Source organism: Gobius niger (genome assembly GCF_951799975.1).
Source record: "Gobius niger genome assembly, chromosome: 19".
Lineage (NCBI taxonomy): Eukaryota > Metazoa > Chordata > Actinopteri > Gobiiformes > Gobiidae > Gobius > Gobius niger.
In genome coordinates, this window is record NC_136870.1 from 347,943 (window position 1) to 364,645 (window position 16,703).

The following is a 16,703-nucleotide window of genomic DNA, read 5'->3' on the forward strand; positions in this document are numbered from 1 at the left end:
ACCTTCTTGCTGTGAAGCACGAGCGCTAACCACTGCGCTACCATGCTGCCCGGTAAAAACAAAAAGAAGCAACTCACCCTGTTAGGAAACACTGTCACAGACCTGATGCTGCTGATGCAAAGAATTATGGGAGTGTCCCAACATTAAATGTATTTTATTTTCTATTGTATATATCAACAGTAACATTGAAATAGAAACATGCACAAATCCACCAAATGTGTTTTAGTTCTGTGTTGAACACAATAACAGAGATTAGGCAGCAACTTATAAATAGGTTGTGGTTACCGTGTTTTGAAGTAAAATGCGGCGTTCCACATCTGTATCTACAGTAGTTTCATCTTAACTCTTGAATCTTTGTCTCCTGCAGGTCACCAGAAGAAGCTGATGCTGGCCGTAAAACGCTTGTGCGACCTGCAGCGCTCCCGTGTCCACGGTGACTCCGGTGGGACCCTGCGGCGAAAGCCTCCCGCCGCTCTGGAGCTGGTGGCCATCGAGCACATGCCCTCTGCCCACAATGCTGCCCAGCACCTGCGCCCCACCGACCCACCTTCAGACGACAGCTGCCCCTCGCCGCGCTCCCCCAAAACCCTCACCTCTTTCCAGGACAGCGAGCTGAGCGCCGAACTGCAGACTGCCATGAAGGGCGGGGGAGGAGGCGGGGCCTCGGAGGCCTTTGCGATTAGGGGTGTGCCGTCTTCCTCAGCCAAGTCTGTAAGTCAAGAGAGCATCAGCGTGCGCTCAAGGGGCTCCGGCAACTCTGGGAACTCTGGGAACTCTGGGAACTCTGGGAACTCTGGGAACTCTGGGAACTCTGGGAACTCTGGGAACTCTGGGAACTCTGGGAACTCCTTTTCAGGGCAAAGTCAAGATGAACATTTCAGCAAAAGATGTGCCGATGTTGCAAATAAACAGTTCGCTCCTATGACTCCACCCCTTACGCCGAACAAAATGCAGCGCTTTGCCTACCCAGCGGTCCCACCGAAAGCTAAACATGCTCTGTACCCGCCCCCCTCACCAACGTCCCCTTCTCCAACGCACAAACAGTTCAGTTACATCCCGGGGCACGTCCTCGCCAAGCCGCTCCCTGGCGCCGTGCCCATCCTCTGCCCGCAACCGAACAGCTTGAAAAAGCGCGCCCAGAGCCTCACCAGGTACGCCATGTCGGACGGAGAGCCAGACGACGAAGAGGAGGAACACGGCGCTTCCAGAAGCACCGCCTCCTCCGCCATCGTGCCGTCATACGCCACTCTGTCCCGGAGAACCGCGAGGACGGGGATTTCGCACGCCGCGGTCCACGTCAGCCGCAGCCAGTCTTTCGCCGTGCGCGGGAAACGCAAGGGACCTCCGCCGCCACCGCCCAAGCGGATGAGCTCAGTCACCGGAATCGGCAGCGTCTTCAACGGGGAGGAGGAGGCGGCGGTGGGAGGGTGTGTGGAAACGGAAAGCGTCGGCAGCGTACGGAGCATCGCTGCGAGGCTCGAAAGCGGGAGCAGCAGCCCGTCCAGAAGGATCGACATCCCGCCAACGCAAGTCGCCATGCCTCCAGCTTTTAGCCCCGTTTCGTCACCAACGCTGACCAGACACGTTTTTCAGTTTCCGAACTCCAAACCGGTGCCAGTGCTCGGCGTGCGGGGTCTGCGGCGGACCGGGAGCGAAAAGGCGGAGAGCAAACTGAACGGTTTGGCCGAGGAGAAGAAGAAAACAGAGAGACAAACGAAAAGCGAGTCGCCGAAGAGAAACTCGGGCGACCGGCTTCCGTTCGCAGAGGAAGGGAATCTTACGATCAAACAGCGTCCTCGGACTACTACAGCGCCCCCTTCGCCCGGAGGCGGGGCAGCGCAGACGGCAACCAGTCTGGAGTTCAACCTCAAGGAGTCGGACACGGTCAAGCGAAGGCACAAACCCAAAGATAAAGACGCGCCAACGCCGGAAGACGCAACATCGCCGAATTACGAGCAGAGTAACGGTTTCCATGTGTTCCAAAACGGCCTGGGGGCTGTCGGTGACGACGAGTCCCAAAGGCCAGCACTGCTTTTCCACAGAATAGGCTCCATGGGCAAAGGTCCCAAGCCCCCCGTGTCAGCGAAACCATCCAGTCCCCTGAAGAGCTCCTGTAACGGTCACAGCAGACCGGCCACCCCTCAGAAAGCTGCCAGTCCGCTCCTGGGCAACGCACACACAGCCATTCCCAAACTGACCAGCGTGCAGATACACACGGTGTCCACCGGGGGGCACACTGTGGTCCTCAGAGCAGAGAGCCCACAGAAGCTCCACAGGATACTGCAGTCCACCACGGCGTCAGGTAAAGCTTTCATGGTAATACGTGTTTCATTAGAACATTTTCAAACATTGTCGACTGGACTGTGTTGATTGAGTGGAAGACATTTTGCTTCAATCTTCACAAGGAGGTGTAAATATGCTCCTTGGTTGTGTGTTTCCAGTCTGGTACATCGGAATATTGAAGTTTTGTGGTTATATTTACACCAGATTTAACTCTGGTCTTTCTGTTCAGGTCCTAACATCAGCGTTGTCCAGAGTGTGGCGTTTACAGCCCCCTCCTCACCGTCGACCTCCCCATACCCCGGCGCAGTGAGGCCAACCATGGCCTACAGGGGCACCTCCGAGCCGCCCAGCCCCGTGGCCTGCTTGGAGGTACTGGCTCAGAAACGGCTGGAGGAGACCAGCACTTCCCTGGAGGCCGCGCTCAAAGTGGTGGAGAACAAGCTGGCCCTGGGCAGCCACGCGGAGAGGTGAGAGAGTGCATTCATCACTGCCAGAAGCTACTGTTTGTTTTGTGACACATGAAGTATTTAATGTCATTCTGCAAATTCTGAATTGAAAAGAAAAGTCAGACCTAATGTCACCAAACACAATGTGCACAAAAGTTTGTTTGATAAATATTGTGGCCAATTGGAGGCGTGGCTTCCCCCATAGCCAATGAGTCATATATCAGTTTCACAGTTTAAGTTCAATAACAGAAGTGAATGCACTTTTTAATGATTAATTTAATCTAATTTTCTGAGTTTCACCTGTAACTGATAAACAATACATTTTTGGCCTGAATATTATCTCTACATTTATTTCCATCTTTCCCCCCATTTTCCCACTGTTCTACATTAGTTTTTTTTTTTTTTAACCCAAAGTAAGTGTGTGTTTTATTGTATCCATTTTACATTCATGATATTTTAAGATTGTTTCTGTGGCATTAAAAGTTCTTCAATAATATAATTTACTGTGATCAATATATCAAGCTTCAAATGTTGTTATCGTGACCAATGGCCGCTGGCTGCTCTGCTTTATGCCCATGACACTGGGGGCCGCCATTGCTCCGCCATTGCTGTAGTACCTCCATATCGCCGCGAGTGCCCCATTGAAAAGCATTGGACTTTAGACACGTTAAATCAACTTTAACGCCTGGTTTCTATTTTTTCAACACTGGACTAGGCTGATCTTCCTCCTGAGATAACGCTGGGTTAGTCACAACTTAAGAAACCAGGCTGGTTTTCGTAATATGAATTTTAGAAATCTCGTACTTAATGAGGGTCGGACTGTTAGCATTGGAGCTGCGCGAGCCACACGTCACACAAGGGCGGAGTCTACGGTGAAGATCCCGCCCTTATGCCCTTTTTAGGAACATGCTTCGTCAGAGCTGGGGAGGGAGAGTCTGTAAATCCGCCATGATTTCCCCCTCGAACGTGGTCATTGTGGTAAACGGGGAGGAGTGAGGAGGAGACGTCCATTTATATTTACAGTCTACTATGATCGTGACACCTCCACGAGTTTGTGTTAACTTGCGCAACATTGTACTATTCTTTCCTCTTTTCCCTCTTCCAGCGGGGGCAGCTCTGTGAAAGCCGCCGGGAACATTCTGGACGACATCGGGAACATGTTCGACGACCTAGCCGACCAGCTGGACGCCATGTTGGAATGACCTCCTTCCATAAAAGCAGTGTTCGCATCACGGCCCACTTCCTGTACAGCCTTTCTCCACGAAATCCACAGCACTCGGCCTTCGGAACTGGGGATTTCACAAACTGGCACGGACTTGGCCTAGACGTGCCCAAAAAGGGTCCATTTGTTACTGTTTTACGTGTTAATGTCTGTGTCTGTGGTGTAGTTGTTTGTCTTTATACTTTAAATATATTTATACCAAATGTTGTACATTTTCTAACAAACTAAAGTCTATTGTTAAATGGCATTACTCATCGTTTTCAGGCGACATCATCAGAGCCACTGCACTGTTCAGAAATACATTTGTCAGGCCGTCTAAAGCCCTGACCTGTGCGTCGCCACGGTTACTTCAAACGATGTCACTGAAAACTATGAATGTGCATTTGCTGCTGCTGTATATTAGATAAATATTGTATTGATGTATGAAAAGCAGTCTGTTCCATAAATGTGTTCTATTCTCATAACAAAAACTATATAAATAGGGAAACAGCCATTATTTAAAGCACTATTGTTACTAACTTGGCTCAGGTTTGGGCAAAGAGAAAGAGTTTTTATATCAAAGATTAAAGATTAAATTAATTACAGTGAAAGTTCTTTTGACGATGCAAACGGGTCCGGCATTTCATCTAGCAAAAAAAATATATAAAATGGTTTCATGACAAAGGTGATTTTTAGCCAATATTTTGATGTAAAACTAGTTTCTTTTTATAAATACTTTCATACGCACCTTATTAACTGCACAAAAAGATGTTTATTCGATTCCGTTGGACCAGTTACCAAAAGGTCAGTGACAGAATGTGCTCTAAGTTTATTGTAAATGAAAATGTATTGGCATTAAAAGATTATTTTAAGACTTTGTCTTTATTGTATTATTTACTTTATTTATTTATGTATTTAGAATTGTTTTTCTTTCTTTTATTAATATTTAAAACAATATCAGAAAACATGTGGCACAAGGTTTGTTTGTTTCTTCAATGTCTAATTGTAGTGATGGGTAGATAATATCTCAAGTGTAAAATTGTGTCACACTGTGTTGGCAGGCTTATAGGCGCCATCTGGTGGTGAATAAACATTGCAGCAATGAGCCTGAAAAATGCGAACTCAGCACTGACTGAGCTCATATATTCTCAGAAATGTGAGCCAAATACTCAGGATTGAGCTGTTTAGCTGATAGTCCGGTTCACTCTGTAATTAGAGTATCAAAACTATTTTTTTCTGATTTCTGATATGTGGAGAAAAAAAGATGCATTAATAGCGATAATAACATTTATATGGGGAGTAAACAACACAGTTTGCCGGAAATTTACGAAACAAGTCAAAGAAACATAATTTCATGTTTCCATAGCGATCACCAGAACTCCCCATTTACCCTATTTCAAAAGTGGTATAATTGCACAATTTTACCAAATGACAAGGGCAAATGGAAACATTGTTTTTTTCATTGCTCATACCATTAGGTTTCCAAAAATATATCGAAAATCCCGCAACAGTGGAAATCTACACATAGTGAACTAGACTAAGTGAGTGATCATTTAGAAAGAGGAAAACTGCTCTGGATAATGAGAATAGACACAATTGAATGAGAAATCAGTGGCACAACCATCTAAAAATAAAGTCACTGACCAAGAATACTGCTTGTGTAATAATAGGGCACCAGACATATTTTTGCTTTTGTTTACTAGCTGATGTCAAGTCAAACGACTAAATCATCATAGACCATCATCTGACTGGAACTCACGACCCCCTGATTATAAACTGGGCGCTCTCCTCCTCTATGGTAATGACCGAAAGGACAATATCGCATATTCAGACAGCTGAAATGAGTTTCCTTCGCAGGGTGGCTGGGCGCACATTTTGAGATCGGGTGAGGAGCTCAGTTACCCGGGAGGAGCTCGGAGTAGAGTTGCTGCTCCTCCACGTCGAAAGGAGCAGCAGAGGTGGCTCGAGCGTCTGTTCCGGATGCCTCCTGGCCGCCTCCCTCAGGAGGTGTTACAGGCATGTCCTATTGGGAGGAGGCCTCGTGGAAGACTCTGACTAAGACTCTGTGCTGCACTTCAATGTGGACGTGAAAGAGAAGAAAAGAGACGGTTCTTGAGCTCTACACGGTATTTATTAAATCATTTTGTTCTCATGGCAGATTCGCCTGGTCCCCAAAGATCTGGGCGGCCCAGGGCGGGCGGTAGAGCCCGAGAGCGCCACGGGATTGGCACCCGGTGCATTAATCCCAAATGACAATAATCCATAGGTTGCTCTGGTTCACCTGGCGCCCCCTGCTGCTTGCTGCTGCACGTTGCGTTTGCCACTATATGATACAAAATGTGGAAGTGTTGGTCACTGAACTTTTCTTAAAATGATATGTTGGTGACACAGCTCGGCTGAGGCGTTGCTTTCTGTGCTTGATGCGAGTGTGGAAACCTCGGCTCATTTTGCCCGAGTCAACTGTACTCAATAGTGACACTAACCCTTTGTCCACAGGTGGACTACACCTGGACCACTGGGAGGGGTTAGCTCGTCCTAAGGTGAAGGGGTACTTTATTGTCTCACTCTTTATTCAAAGGGTTGTTGAGACGAGCTGACCCCTCCCAGTGACAGACTGTATTCTGCCTGGGAGCAGAAGCTTTAGTGTCACTGCTGAAGCCTTTTGATGAAAGGCAAAAGGTCCTACACTTTAAGTACAGAGAACAGATGATGATCAAAGTAATGTGGTTTGGACCCTGGTCTTTCTGTTGGAAAAAATATCAACCAGCCACCAAACGTACTTGATATAAAGTTATTATATGCTACATTTGACCCCATCCTTGATGTTTTGGGTTGATGGTGGAAACCAGAGCACCTGGAGGAATCCCATCCAGGCGAGAGGAACACGCAAACTCCACACAGAAAGGCCCGCACAGTCCGGGACTCCAACACGGGACCAATATAGAAAGCACGAATAAACTGCACCGCAAACACTTCCTCAAATTAAATGATCTTTTAATTATATATTCATGTATGTACAAATCTAAAAAAAATAATGTGAGATTGGAAGAGTCTAGCTCACAGTCTCGCTAGTCAAAGATTTACATATACGTATCACAGTCAGGGCTCGACGTGAACAAAAGAGTTGAGATGTTTTTAGTCACAGTTTCATTATTCTGTGGAGACTCTGCTCATGTTCATAATGAAATGCCTTGTAAAATTAAAATAGTGACTGGTCGAACCAGAAATGAACCAAAGGATGGTCAATGTCAAGCCCTGATCACAGTAGATTCCCATAAGCAAAATCTGAATGTGAGATCTGCGGTCAAAGTGCAATCATTTGAAAATAAGTGATCGGACGTATTGCTGAGCACAAGTACTCGTCTTAGAATAAACATCATCTTTACATCATAAAACATTCATTCAGTGTAAAACATTGGACAATAAAAATTACAAAGTGGTCAACCCTAGAATTAAGTGGATGAATCATCTCTTTAACACTGTTGAAGGGGGGACGGGGGGGTCTGGAGGTCAGGGCGCTCATGGAGGACCCGGGGCTTATAAGTTGCTGAAGACCTCTCGCCTCTTGTTCCAGTCCATGCGCGGGGCGTTCTTGGCGGCTCGTTTCTGGAGCGCTCGCTCTCGGGCCTGGGCCACGGACAGACCCAAACCCAGGCTGTCACTCACCGGCTCCCCCTGCAGGACAACACAAAGTCACATTTTACCACTGACACTTCACATTTAGATGCACTGCACGGGCAATTCCACCACATTTAAAATAAAGTGCACACAGAGAAAGGAAATTGTGTTACTCTCAAAAAACAACAACAACAACAACTGTATATAAGGGGCAGCAGAGCGAGGGAAGGGGAGAGTTCAGCTTCCTGACAGCCTGGTGGATGATGCTGTCCATCAGTCAGTTGGACCTGACTCAACAGTCTATATTTATATGTATAATTACTTTGAAGTTGAGTGACTGGCGGCTTCTGCTGAAACCTGAATTTTCATCACGATTAATAAAGCATTGATCCATCCATCTACTCACACCTTTTCAAAACCCAAATTCTATGATGACGTCATCTGCGTTTATCTAAAAAAATGACTAAAAAGAACCTCTTTGCTAATGCTGTTTTCAGTGTTTATTCTTACTAATTCCCCGTAGCCAGTGGAGGGCGCTCTAAGCAACACTCTGAACAGACCAGTTTTTACTCAACAAGTGCCTTTGCCGTGTGTCATCCGAATGATAAAACAGGAGGTGCACCCACCGTCGTCATGGCGCTGGAGCTGGGCTGGGACGTGTGCGAGGAGGCGCTGGACTCAGAGCTCACGGAGGTCTTCGCTCTACGCTCCGCCACCGCCCCCTGCTGGCAGAACAGACAACAGCGGTCAATGTACTTTCTTTTTTTATCTTTTTATTTATGCACCAGGTGTCAGGTATTTACAGTGAGTCCATACATTTATAATAATGAAAATAATAATAATGATAATTACAATAATAATAGTATTAATGGAGATTACAGTGATAAAATAGTTACAAAACGAACAGACAGACAGAAGATGATATTGTATAAGATTTGTGTTTTCCATTACTAGATCGATGTGTTCAGTTTGTTGTGGTTAATGCCATGACTGACCCATCTCAACCTCAGAATGTGTGAATAATACACAAATGAAATAATACTAAAAAAATAATAAGAATGATAATAATAAATTATATAAAAAAATAATAAATAAATAAAAAACAGACACAAAAAAATCAGCATTAGTGATGATGAATGGTGACAAAATCAAATAATTCATAATTACATTAACAGGACAGGAATGGATTCAGTAGAAAGTAAAGTAAGAATAATGTAGTATGTATGTATACTGAGCTATTTATGGGGGGCTATGACTGTAGGAATGAGATACAAGTGGACCAGGGTGTGTTGGCTGAGTGGTCTGTGTCGGGCGTGGACTGTGTGGTTCTGTAGTGAGATGTGATCGAACATCAGGTGCTTCCATTTGGTGATGTGTATTTGTTTCCTTGATTTCCAGTTGAGAAGGACGACCTTTTTGCCGACAGTTAGCGACACCAGGAGATGTTTGGTATTGCATTGGTTGGGTGGCAGTGTGGATGTGTCTCCATGTAGGCTAATAGAGAGGGGGGGGCCCAGTGGTGTGGAGAGTGTTTGACTGGTTGTTTCCCAGAGTGACCAGAGTGCATGAGTGCAGTCGTCCTTGCTTCCTTGTGTACAGTGTGAACATGTTTCTGAAGTGGATCCCATGTTAGATCATCTGTAGTTTGTGTAGTGATATCTGTGGAGTACTTTAAACTGTATAAGTTGTAGGTTATTGTTATTGGTCATTGAGTATAATTTTTTACAAATCTGGGTCCAGAAATCGGCATCGGAGCAAATGCTCGATCCTGTTGCCATTTTGAGATCGGCAGAGCATGCGTGCTGTCTGTTTTTGAAAGTACTTTGGATATTTTTGAATTCAATTTTTTAGGGGTAATATTTATGAATTTTGAGATTACATGTGAAAGCTCGAGGTTTATTGTTTGTGTTTTTAGTTTGTCTTGGATGGCTGATCTTAGTTGTGAATATTCAAGGAAGCATTTGCTCCCGATGCCAAACTCTGTAACGAAGTGTGTGAAAGATGTAAGTTATGTAAGTAATGAGTGTTGTTGGTGAAGATGTGTCTGAGGTGAGTTATGCCCTTTTCTGCCCATGTGAGGAAATGCAGAGGTTTCTTATTACTTGTAAATGCAGGATTATTCCAGATTGGTGTATGGTTTGTTCGAGTGAGGGGTATGTTTGAGAACTGTCAGAGCTCCGGCTATTGTTGGTGCTTTGAAGAGTGGCTTTTTCTTTATTGATTGATTCAAGAATGGTAGGTCTGATATTAGAATTTTATTACATAATGATTGTTCTGTGTCTATCCAGGTTTGGTCGGATGGGTTTGAATGGATCCATTTGTGAATAAACTGTAGATGTTTCGCTAATGAGTAGTGATAGAAGTTTGGTGCGTTGAGGCCACCTTGTAGTCTGGGTTTCTGTTGCGAGTTTGATTCGAGGGGGTTTATTTTTCCAGTAGAACTTGTTGGTGCCTGAATCAAGGGATTTGAACCAGGCAGAGGTGGGTTGGACTGGGGTCATTGAGAGAAGGTAGTTGACTTTAGGGAGGATTGACATTTTGACTATGGAGATTCGGCCTGTAATTGAGACGGGGAGATTCATCCAGCGTTGTAGGTTCTTCTATTTGTTTAAGTAATGGGGAAAAATTGAGAGTTCAGCTCGGACAGCCTGGAGGAAATCTTTATTCCTAGGTAAGTGATATGGTTAGTGCAGAGTGAGACTGTTTGGCTGCAAGGGTAATATTGAGCATTTATTCCAGTTGACTGAGTACTGTGAGAGTTTAGAGAATGATTCTATGAGTCTTATAGTGTGATGTAGTGATGATGGGGGTCTTGCAAAAACAAGAGATCATCGTCTGCATAGAGGCTGATTTTGTGTTCATTGTTTTGTGTGTGGATTCCTTTGATGTGGTTGTTTTGACGTATTGCTGCGGCGAGTGGTTCGATGAAGACTAAAAACAGTAATGGTGAGAGTGGGCATCCCTGGCGGTTCCCACGGTGTAAGGTAAAGGGCCGTGGGTCAATGTACTTTCAAGGGAATGTTGTGTCGCTGATGCACACAAAAAAAAATAATTATGAATAAAAAGGGAAAAAGTAATAGTCGTTTTTTGACATATTGTAGAAGCAGACTGTGCGCTCCGTCTAATAAAGAAGGTCTGGAACAGGGCCTTTAAACAATTACTATTATTTGAGAAAATGCTACTTAGAACCTGTTTGAACTGTAGTAGTGACCTAATAACAACAAACAAAACATAAATCAAGAGTTTAATAGGTTTATGAGTCACTCTGATCCATCCAAAAACAATCAAGCTGGACGTGGCTGGAGAGTCCAATGAAAGTGAGCAAAGCAAAAGCTCATGGCTGCATGGATTCTCTCCAGCAGAGGGCGGCAGAGGGCAGTGAGTCACATCACCACTGACTCAAAGCTGATCTGTGTTACTCATCATCTGCTGGTCTTATCTGCCACAGACTTTATCTGCAGTGACAAAAAAGTAAGACGCAAGAGAAAAGTAACAGAAACGCCACAAAAGAGTAACAGAAAAGTGGCAACCAGGTGACAAAAAAAGCAATAAAAAAGATCTGTTTAAATTAAATGGTAAATGGTCTCAACTTATAAAGCGCTTTTCGTCCTACATTAGGCTCTCAAAGCACTTTACAGCAAGGATCCACTCACCCATTCATACTCTCATTCATACACCAGTGTACGCAGACACTGGGGGCAATGTGGGTGAAGTGTCTTGCCCAAGGACACAACGACAATGTGCACTTTCAGGAGGTGGGATTCAAACCCCCGACCTTCCAATCATGAGACGACCCGCTCTACCATCTGCGCCACTGTCGCTGTTTAAATTAGTTTTCAGGTCCTAGCTTTCAAATGAGGCGTTACACTGGACTCTAGGCTGTAAACCTTCTAGATTTGGGTATAGCTGAACTGGAGAAAATGGCCCCACTTCAACAAAGCACATTTTCTCTGGTTGAACTTTACCCAAATCTAAAAACGTCTTGCCACCTATAGACCAATGTAACGTGTCTTTTGAAAGCTACAAAACTGGTCTAAGGTTTTTCCTTGTGTTTCCATGTGTTGTCGTTACTCAATGTTTTTTTATTGCTTTATTTGTCACGTTTTTGTTGTGTTTTAATCCTCATTCACGTCCCATTAGCGCTTTTTCAGGAAGCTTTTAGATTTGGGTCAAGCCTGGATAGGGAAAAATTAGCTTTTCGAGGTTTTTCAAGGTTTTTCTATACTACAGGTGAAACTCAGAAAATGAGAATATTGTGAAAAAGTTCATGTATTTCTGTAATTCAGTTAAAAATGTGAAACTAATATATGATAGAAACTCATGACATGCAAAGCAACATATGTCAAGCCTTTGTTTGTTTTAATTTAGAAAAAAAATGTTTTACAGCTTGTAAAAAACCCAAATTCAAAATCTCAGAAGATTACAATAGTACATGAAATCAAACTATAATCATAAGTACTTAGTACTTGGTTTGGGCCTTGTACTTGACTGACGGCCTTAATGCGGTGGCGTGGATGCTCTCAGCCTGTTATGAAGACCAGGATGCTTCTACAGAGGAGTCTGACATGTGAAGTTCATGTCCAGGATCTGTCTGTGTGGAGGCTCTTGATGCTCTGACTCCAGCCTCAGTCACGCCTTGTGAAGGTCCAAACACTTTTGAATGGCCTTTTCCTGACCGTCCTCTAAACTGAATAACAGAACTAAATGGAGATTTTCACGATATTCTAATTTACTGAGTTTCACCTTTATATTCCAAATGCAATTCTTATCTGGGTCACGGCTTGTCATGAGTGACGGGTTCTGTCACTTTACCGTGAGAAAACCAGCACCATTAAACTCTTGCCTACGATGGAAGACAATGAGAAAGTCTTGTACGACTCAGAGCTTACACAAACTTTTATTTTAAGTCTGTGCAACCAACTCTACAGTTTATCTTTTTTAATCGGATTCAGTATCTTGACCCTACCTTACCTTATGTTGTCGTGAAATAATATTAAGAAGCATTAGCCTCAATTTCCACATTTCCCAGCAGTCTTCACCACCATAAACATGAGACAAACACTCCTGTGTAATCACTTGTTTATTCCCCTTGTTACTTAACACTTCTTCTAAATTTAGCCAATCCCGACTCCCTTTTGTGGGCGCACACACGAGAGGTCGAGAGGTCACGTGACGCAGTGTTTAGGTAATATTCCCTGAAAACGCCATTGTGGTTTTACAGGACTAGCTTGGCCAACAAGGCTTCGTTAGCGCCTCATTAGCATAATCCGCCCGAGCTAAAGCCACTCTTGTCCCAATCCCCGTGATCCTCTGGAGCGTAGGCCGCCCAGGACGCGCCGCCTGTCGCCATGGTGACAGGTCAGGAGAGTGTGTCAGCCTGTGAGTGCCAATCTGGTTACAGGCGAGCTGGAGCCGGGCGGGGGGGGGGGGGGGGGATAGTCTTTGTTTTTGCCTCTAATATGCTCAGAAAAGAATGCTTCTTATATCCTATGGTTTCGTCATTTATTGGCTGATAATGTTTTGGCTCCTGTATAGCAGCTAACAGGGCCGTCAACAGACTTTCTTGGGCCTGGGGCAGGAAGATTTCACATGCCCCCTTATTTTTATATAGAAATTAATACAAAATGTAATGCAAATAATTGGCATTTTTTTTCAATTGAAAATGGGCTCTTTCATGGCCCCCCCTGTGGTTATGGGGCCCAAAGCTGACCCAATTATGTATTGTTTTTACACAAAAACAAATTGCATAATGGTTTTTGTTCATACAAACTGGAATGTGTTGAAATGGTTTCTGTAATATATCACAGTATTCAAGGCATTTATTGAATATCTTCCTCATGTCATGCAGCTTTTTAATAAACATCATATTAATAAATGTCACTATGCTTTTAGATATTGTGATATTTGTAATGAAAAAGTTCACCACCTCTCAAGTTCAGTGAGTCACAAAATCTATGTTGCTATGCGAGACAGCCTGAACAATATTCATTCCTAAATCTATATTATATTTTATATAGACTATATTAGTGGTGGGTTGATACGATTATTTAAATTGACTTAATTATGGCCTCTGTAATTAATTAATTGTATTTACGAATCATTTACTTAGGACAGGGGTGTCCAAACTGTTTTCACTGAGGGCCACATAGAGAAAAATACAACAACTCAGTAGAGGTCAGATATATAACTTCACCTCTATTGTATTAAAGTTAGTAAATTCAATAAAACGTTAACTATGCTTTTTAATTGAATATGCTTAAGTAAAAAGAAACACAGCCTTCATCACAACGTTCTATTAATGGGTTTTCATTTATTTTATATATATTCAATTAAAGCAAAAAAATAAATAAATTTGATTATTTTGTAGAATGTGAAGTGGGCCAACTAAAAGTGGGCCGTGGGCCACAGTTGGCCCGCGGGGCGTAGCTTTAACACCCCTGATTTAGTTGTTGTAAATATTTGTCAGAGTAATATTTTCGATGCTACATTTGAACGGATTATCGTGGAGATGTGAGGCCTGTGTGATCATTTCAAACACTTTATTTTGGAGAATGATCTTTTTAAGTAAGTTTATCTTTTAACTGTGCGAATAAACAAGTTTGACAGTAAAATAGTTTTTGGCTTTCCTCCGTGTCCATCCCCAAAGGAAACTGAAAAAGTGTCTGTACGTAAAATAGGATTCATTTACATTCATATTTTTAAACTTATCTAATTAATTCATCGTAATTAATCTGATGTTGGTTTTCAGTGTGAGATGTATTGTGGTTACTAGAGTTAATATTTTTACAGTTTTTATTTGTATTTAATTTAATTGCTCGGCTCATGTTTCATTAAATCTGCCTGTCCTCCCTGGACCTAATCTGCCCCAGGCACGTGAGGGAGGATCAGGGCTTTCCCAGAGAGAGAGGGGGGGGGGGATGGGTCAGAGAGAAGGGTCAGGGCATGTGGGGGGAGTCTGTACCTGCTCCTCGTCCGACGCCCGGTCTGCACTCGGCTCTGGGAGGGGCCCTACAGGGGAACAGACAGTAAAGTGTTAAGGATTACAAAGAAAATCAGTGAACGAAATACTCTGTGGACGAAATACTCTGTGGACGAAATACTCTGTGGACGAAATACTCTGTGGACGAAATACTCTGTGGACGAAATACTCTGTGGACGAAATACTCTGTGGACGAAATACTCTGTGGACGAAATACTCTGTGGACACTGACGGAGCAGCAAGTACAACAATGATCATGTGTATGTTGTCATCAGCACAACACTCACTTCAGATCACAGGAAAAGGAAAGCATTTGCACACTCAAGGTTGAAGTTCACAGAACTTATGTAAAACCCACCCCTGACTTATCAAACATGAAGCTGCAGTTTGTGACATTTTCACTTTACAAAAGCTGTTTACAGTTGAACGGTTGATGCACTGGTAAACTCTTGATGGACACCAGGTATAAATAGATGGAGGCATCTATTTGTACTCGTGTATGAGCGTACAAACTTTATATTTAGGAAAGCTGAAGGGAATAGAAAAGCATTTACCAAGCATTTTCTCTCCTTTGGTTGGTTCGTAATACCACCTATTTTATTGTTTATGGTCGTACAAATAATAAAAAAGGAAAAAGAAATACAAACACATTTAAAGCAATGAAATGAATCGATTGACAGCACTACTTTACTTTAAGCCACAATTCAAAAATACTGTTATGTTTAATCCCAGGGTTTATACAGGCAGAAGCAAGTCAAATTTAATGCTTTTTAATGCCCAAATACAATATACACACACACACATATATATATATATATATATATATATATATATATATATATATATATATATATATATATATATATATATATATATATATCATTTAAGATTTGCAATTTTGGTATTTTCAATGACATTATATTATATAAAACACAAGACATTGTGATGACCAGTTTGAGTTTGGACATTTTGGACATTTTTCGAAAGTGTGTGTGTGTGTGTGTGCGTGTGTGTGTGTGTGTGTGTGCGTTTTGTGCGTGCGAGTGTGTGTGTGTGTGTTTCGTGCGAGTGTGTGTGTGTGTACGTTTTGTGCGTGCGCGCGAGTGTGTGTGTGTGTGTGTGTGTGTGTGTGTGCGTTTTGTGCGTGCGAGTGTGTGTGTGTGTGTGTGTGTGTGTGTGTGTGTGTGTGTGTGTGTGTGTGTGTGTGTGTGTGTTCGCGTTGCGTGCGAGTGTGTGTGTGTTTCGTGCTGCAGTTACCGTTGACGTGCTCCTCGCTGGGCAGGACGTTACATTTGGTGAAGAAGTCGTCCGCCTCGGCGTCCACCACCAGCAGACGCACCTCGTACCCGGAGGCCTTGATGGCGGCTACCACGTCCGAGTGCTGCTTCCCCACCACCGGCACGCCGTTCACCTGACGGGACAAGGAGAGTCCAGATTACACACACTACAGAGTCCAGATCACACACACTACAGAGTCCAGATCACACACACTACAGAGTCCAGATCACACACACTACAGAGTCCAGATCACACACACTACAGAGTCCAGATCACACACACTACAGAGTCCAGATCACACACACTACAGAGTCCAGATCACACACACTACAGAGTCCAGATCACACACACTACAGAGTCCAGATCACACACACTACAGAGTCCAGATCACACACACTACAGAGTCCAGATCACACACACTACAGAGTCCAGATCACACACACTACAGAGTCCAGATCACACACACTACAGAGTCCAGATCACACACACTACAGAGTCCAGATCACACACACTACAGAGTCCAGATCACACACACTACAGAGTCCAGATCACACACACTACAGAGTCCAGATCACACACACTACAGAGTCCAGATCACACACTACAGAGTCCAGATTACACACACTACAGAGTCCAGATCACACACACTACAGAGTCCAGATCACACACACTACAGAGTCCAGATCACACACACTACAGAGTCCAGATTACACACACTACAGAGTCCAGATTACACACACTACAGAGTCCAGATCACACACACTACAGAGTCCAGATTACACACACTACAGAGTCCAGATCACACACACTACAGAGTCCAGATTACACACACTACAGAGTCCAGTTATGTTACTCAGACTCTTGAATGTTTCTAAATGACTGTTTGGTCGCGATGTGA

General features: G+C 43.7%; 2 protein-coding genes across 5 annotated transcripts in view; one reads left to right on the forward strand and one right to left on the reverse strand.

Moving 5' to 3' along the window:
- LOC306978994 (CASK interacting protein 2) overlaps positions 1–3,939 on the forward strand; it is a 68,482-nt gene extending 64,543 nt beyond the window's left edge. For all 3 annotated transcript variants that reach the window (XM_079577750.1, XM_079577751.1, XM_079577752.1), the window contains 3 exons: positions 368–2,295; positions 2,509–2,750; positions 3,835–3,939. In XM_079577750.1, coding sequence (XP_079433876.1) covers positions 368–2,295; positions 2,509–2,750; positions 3,835–3,931 — 2,267 coding nt within the window. In that variant the 3' untranslated portion in view covers positions 3,932–3,939. The remainder of the gene's footprint in view (positions 1–367; positions 2,296–2,508; positions 2,751–3,834) is intronic.
- A 2,972-nt stretch (positions 3,940–6,911) lies between these two features.
- LOC306978996 (Na(+)/H(+) exchange regulatory cofactor NHE-RF1-like) overlaps positions 6,912–16,703 on the reverse strand; it is a 31,545-nt gene continuing 21,753 nt past the window's right edge. Inside the window, exons 3-6 of one of the 2 annotated variants that reach the window (XM_079577755.1) lie at positions 15,785–15,938; positions 14,510–14,556; positions 8,175–8,270; positions 6,912–7,605 (exon numbers count right to left, since the gene is read on the reverse strand). In XM_079577755.1, coding sequence (XP_079433881.1) covers positions 7,468–7,605; positions 8,175–8,270; positions 14,510–14,556; positions 15,785–15,938 — 435 coding nt within the window. In that variant the 3' untranslated portion in view covers positions 6,912–7,467. Of the gene's footprint in view, positions 7,606–8,174; positions 8,274–14,509; positions 14,557–15,784; positions 15,939–16,703 lie in introns of both variants that reach the window. The other variant, XM_079577754.1, reaches the window with a different exon arrangement.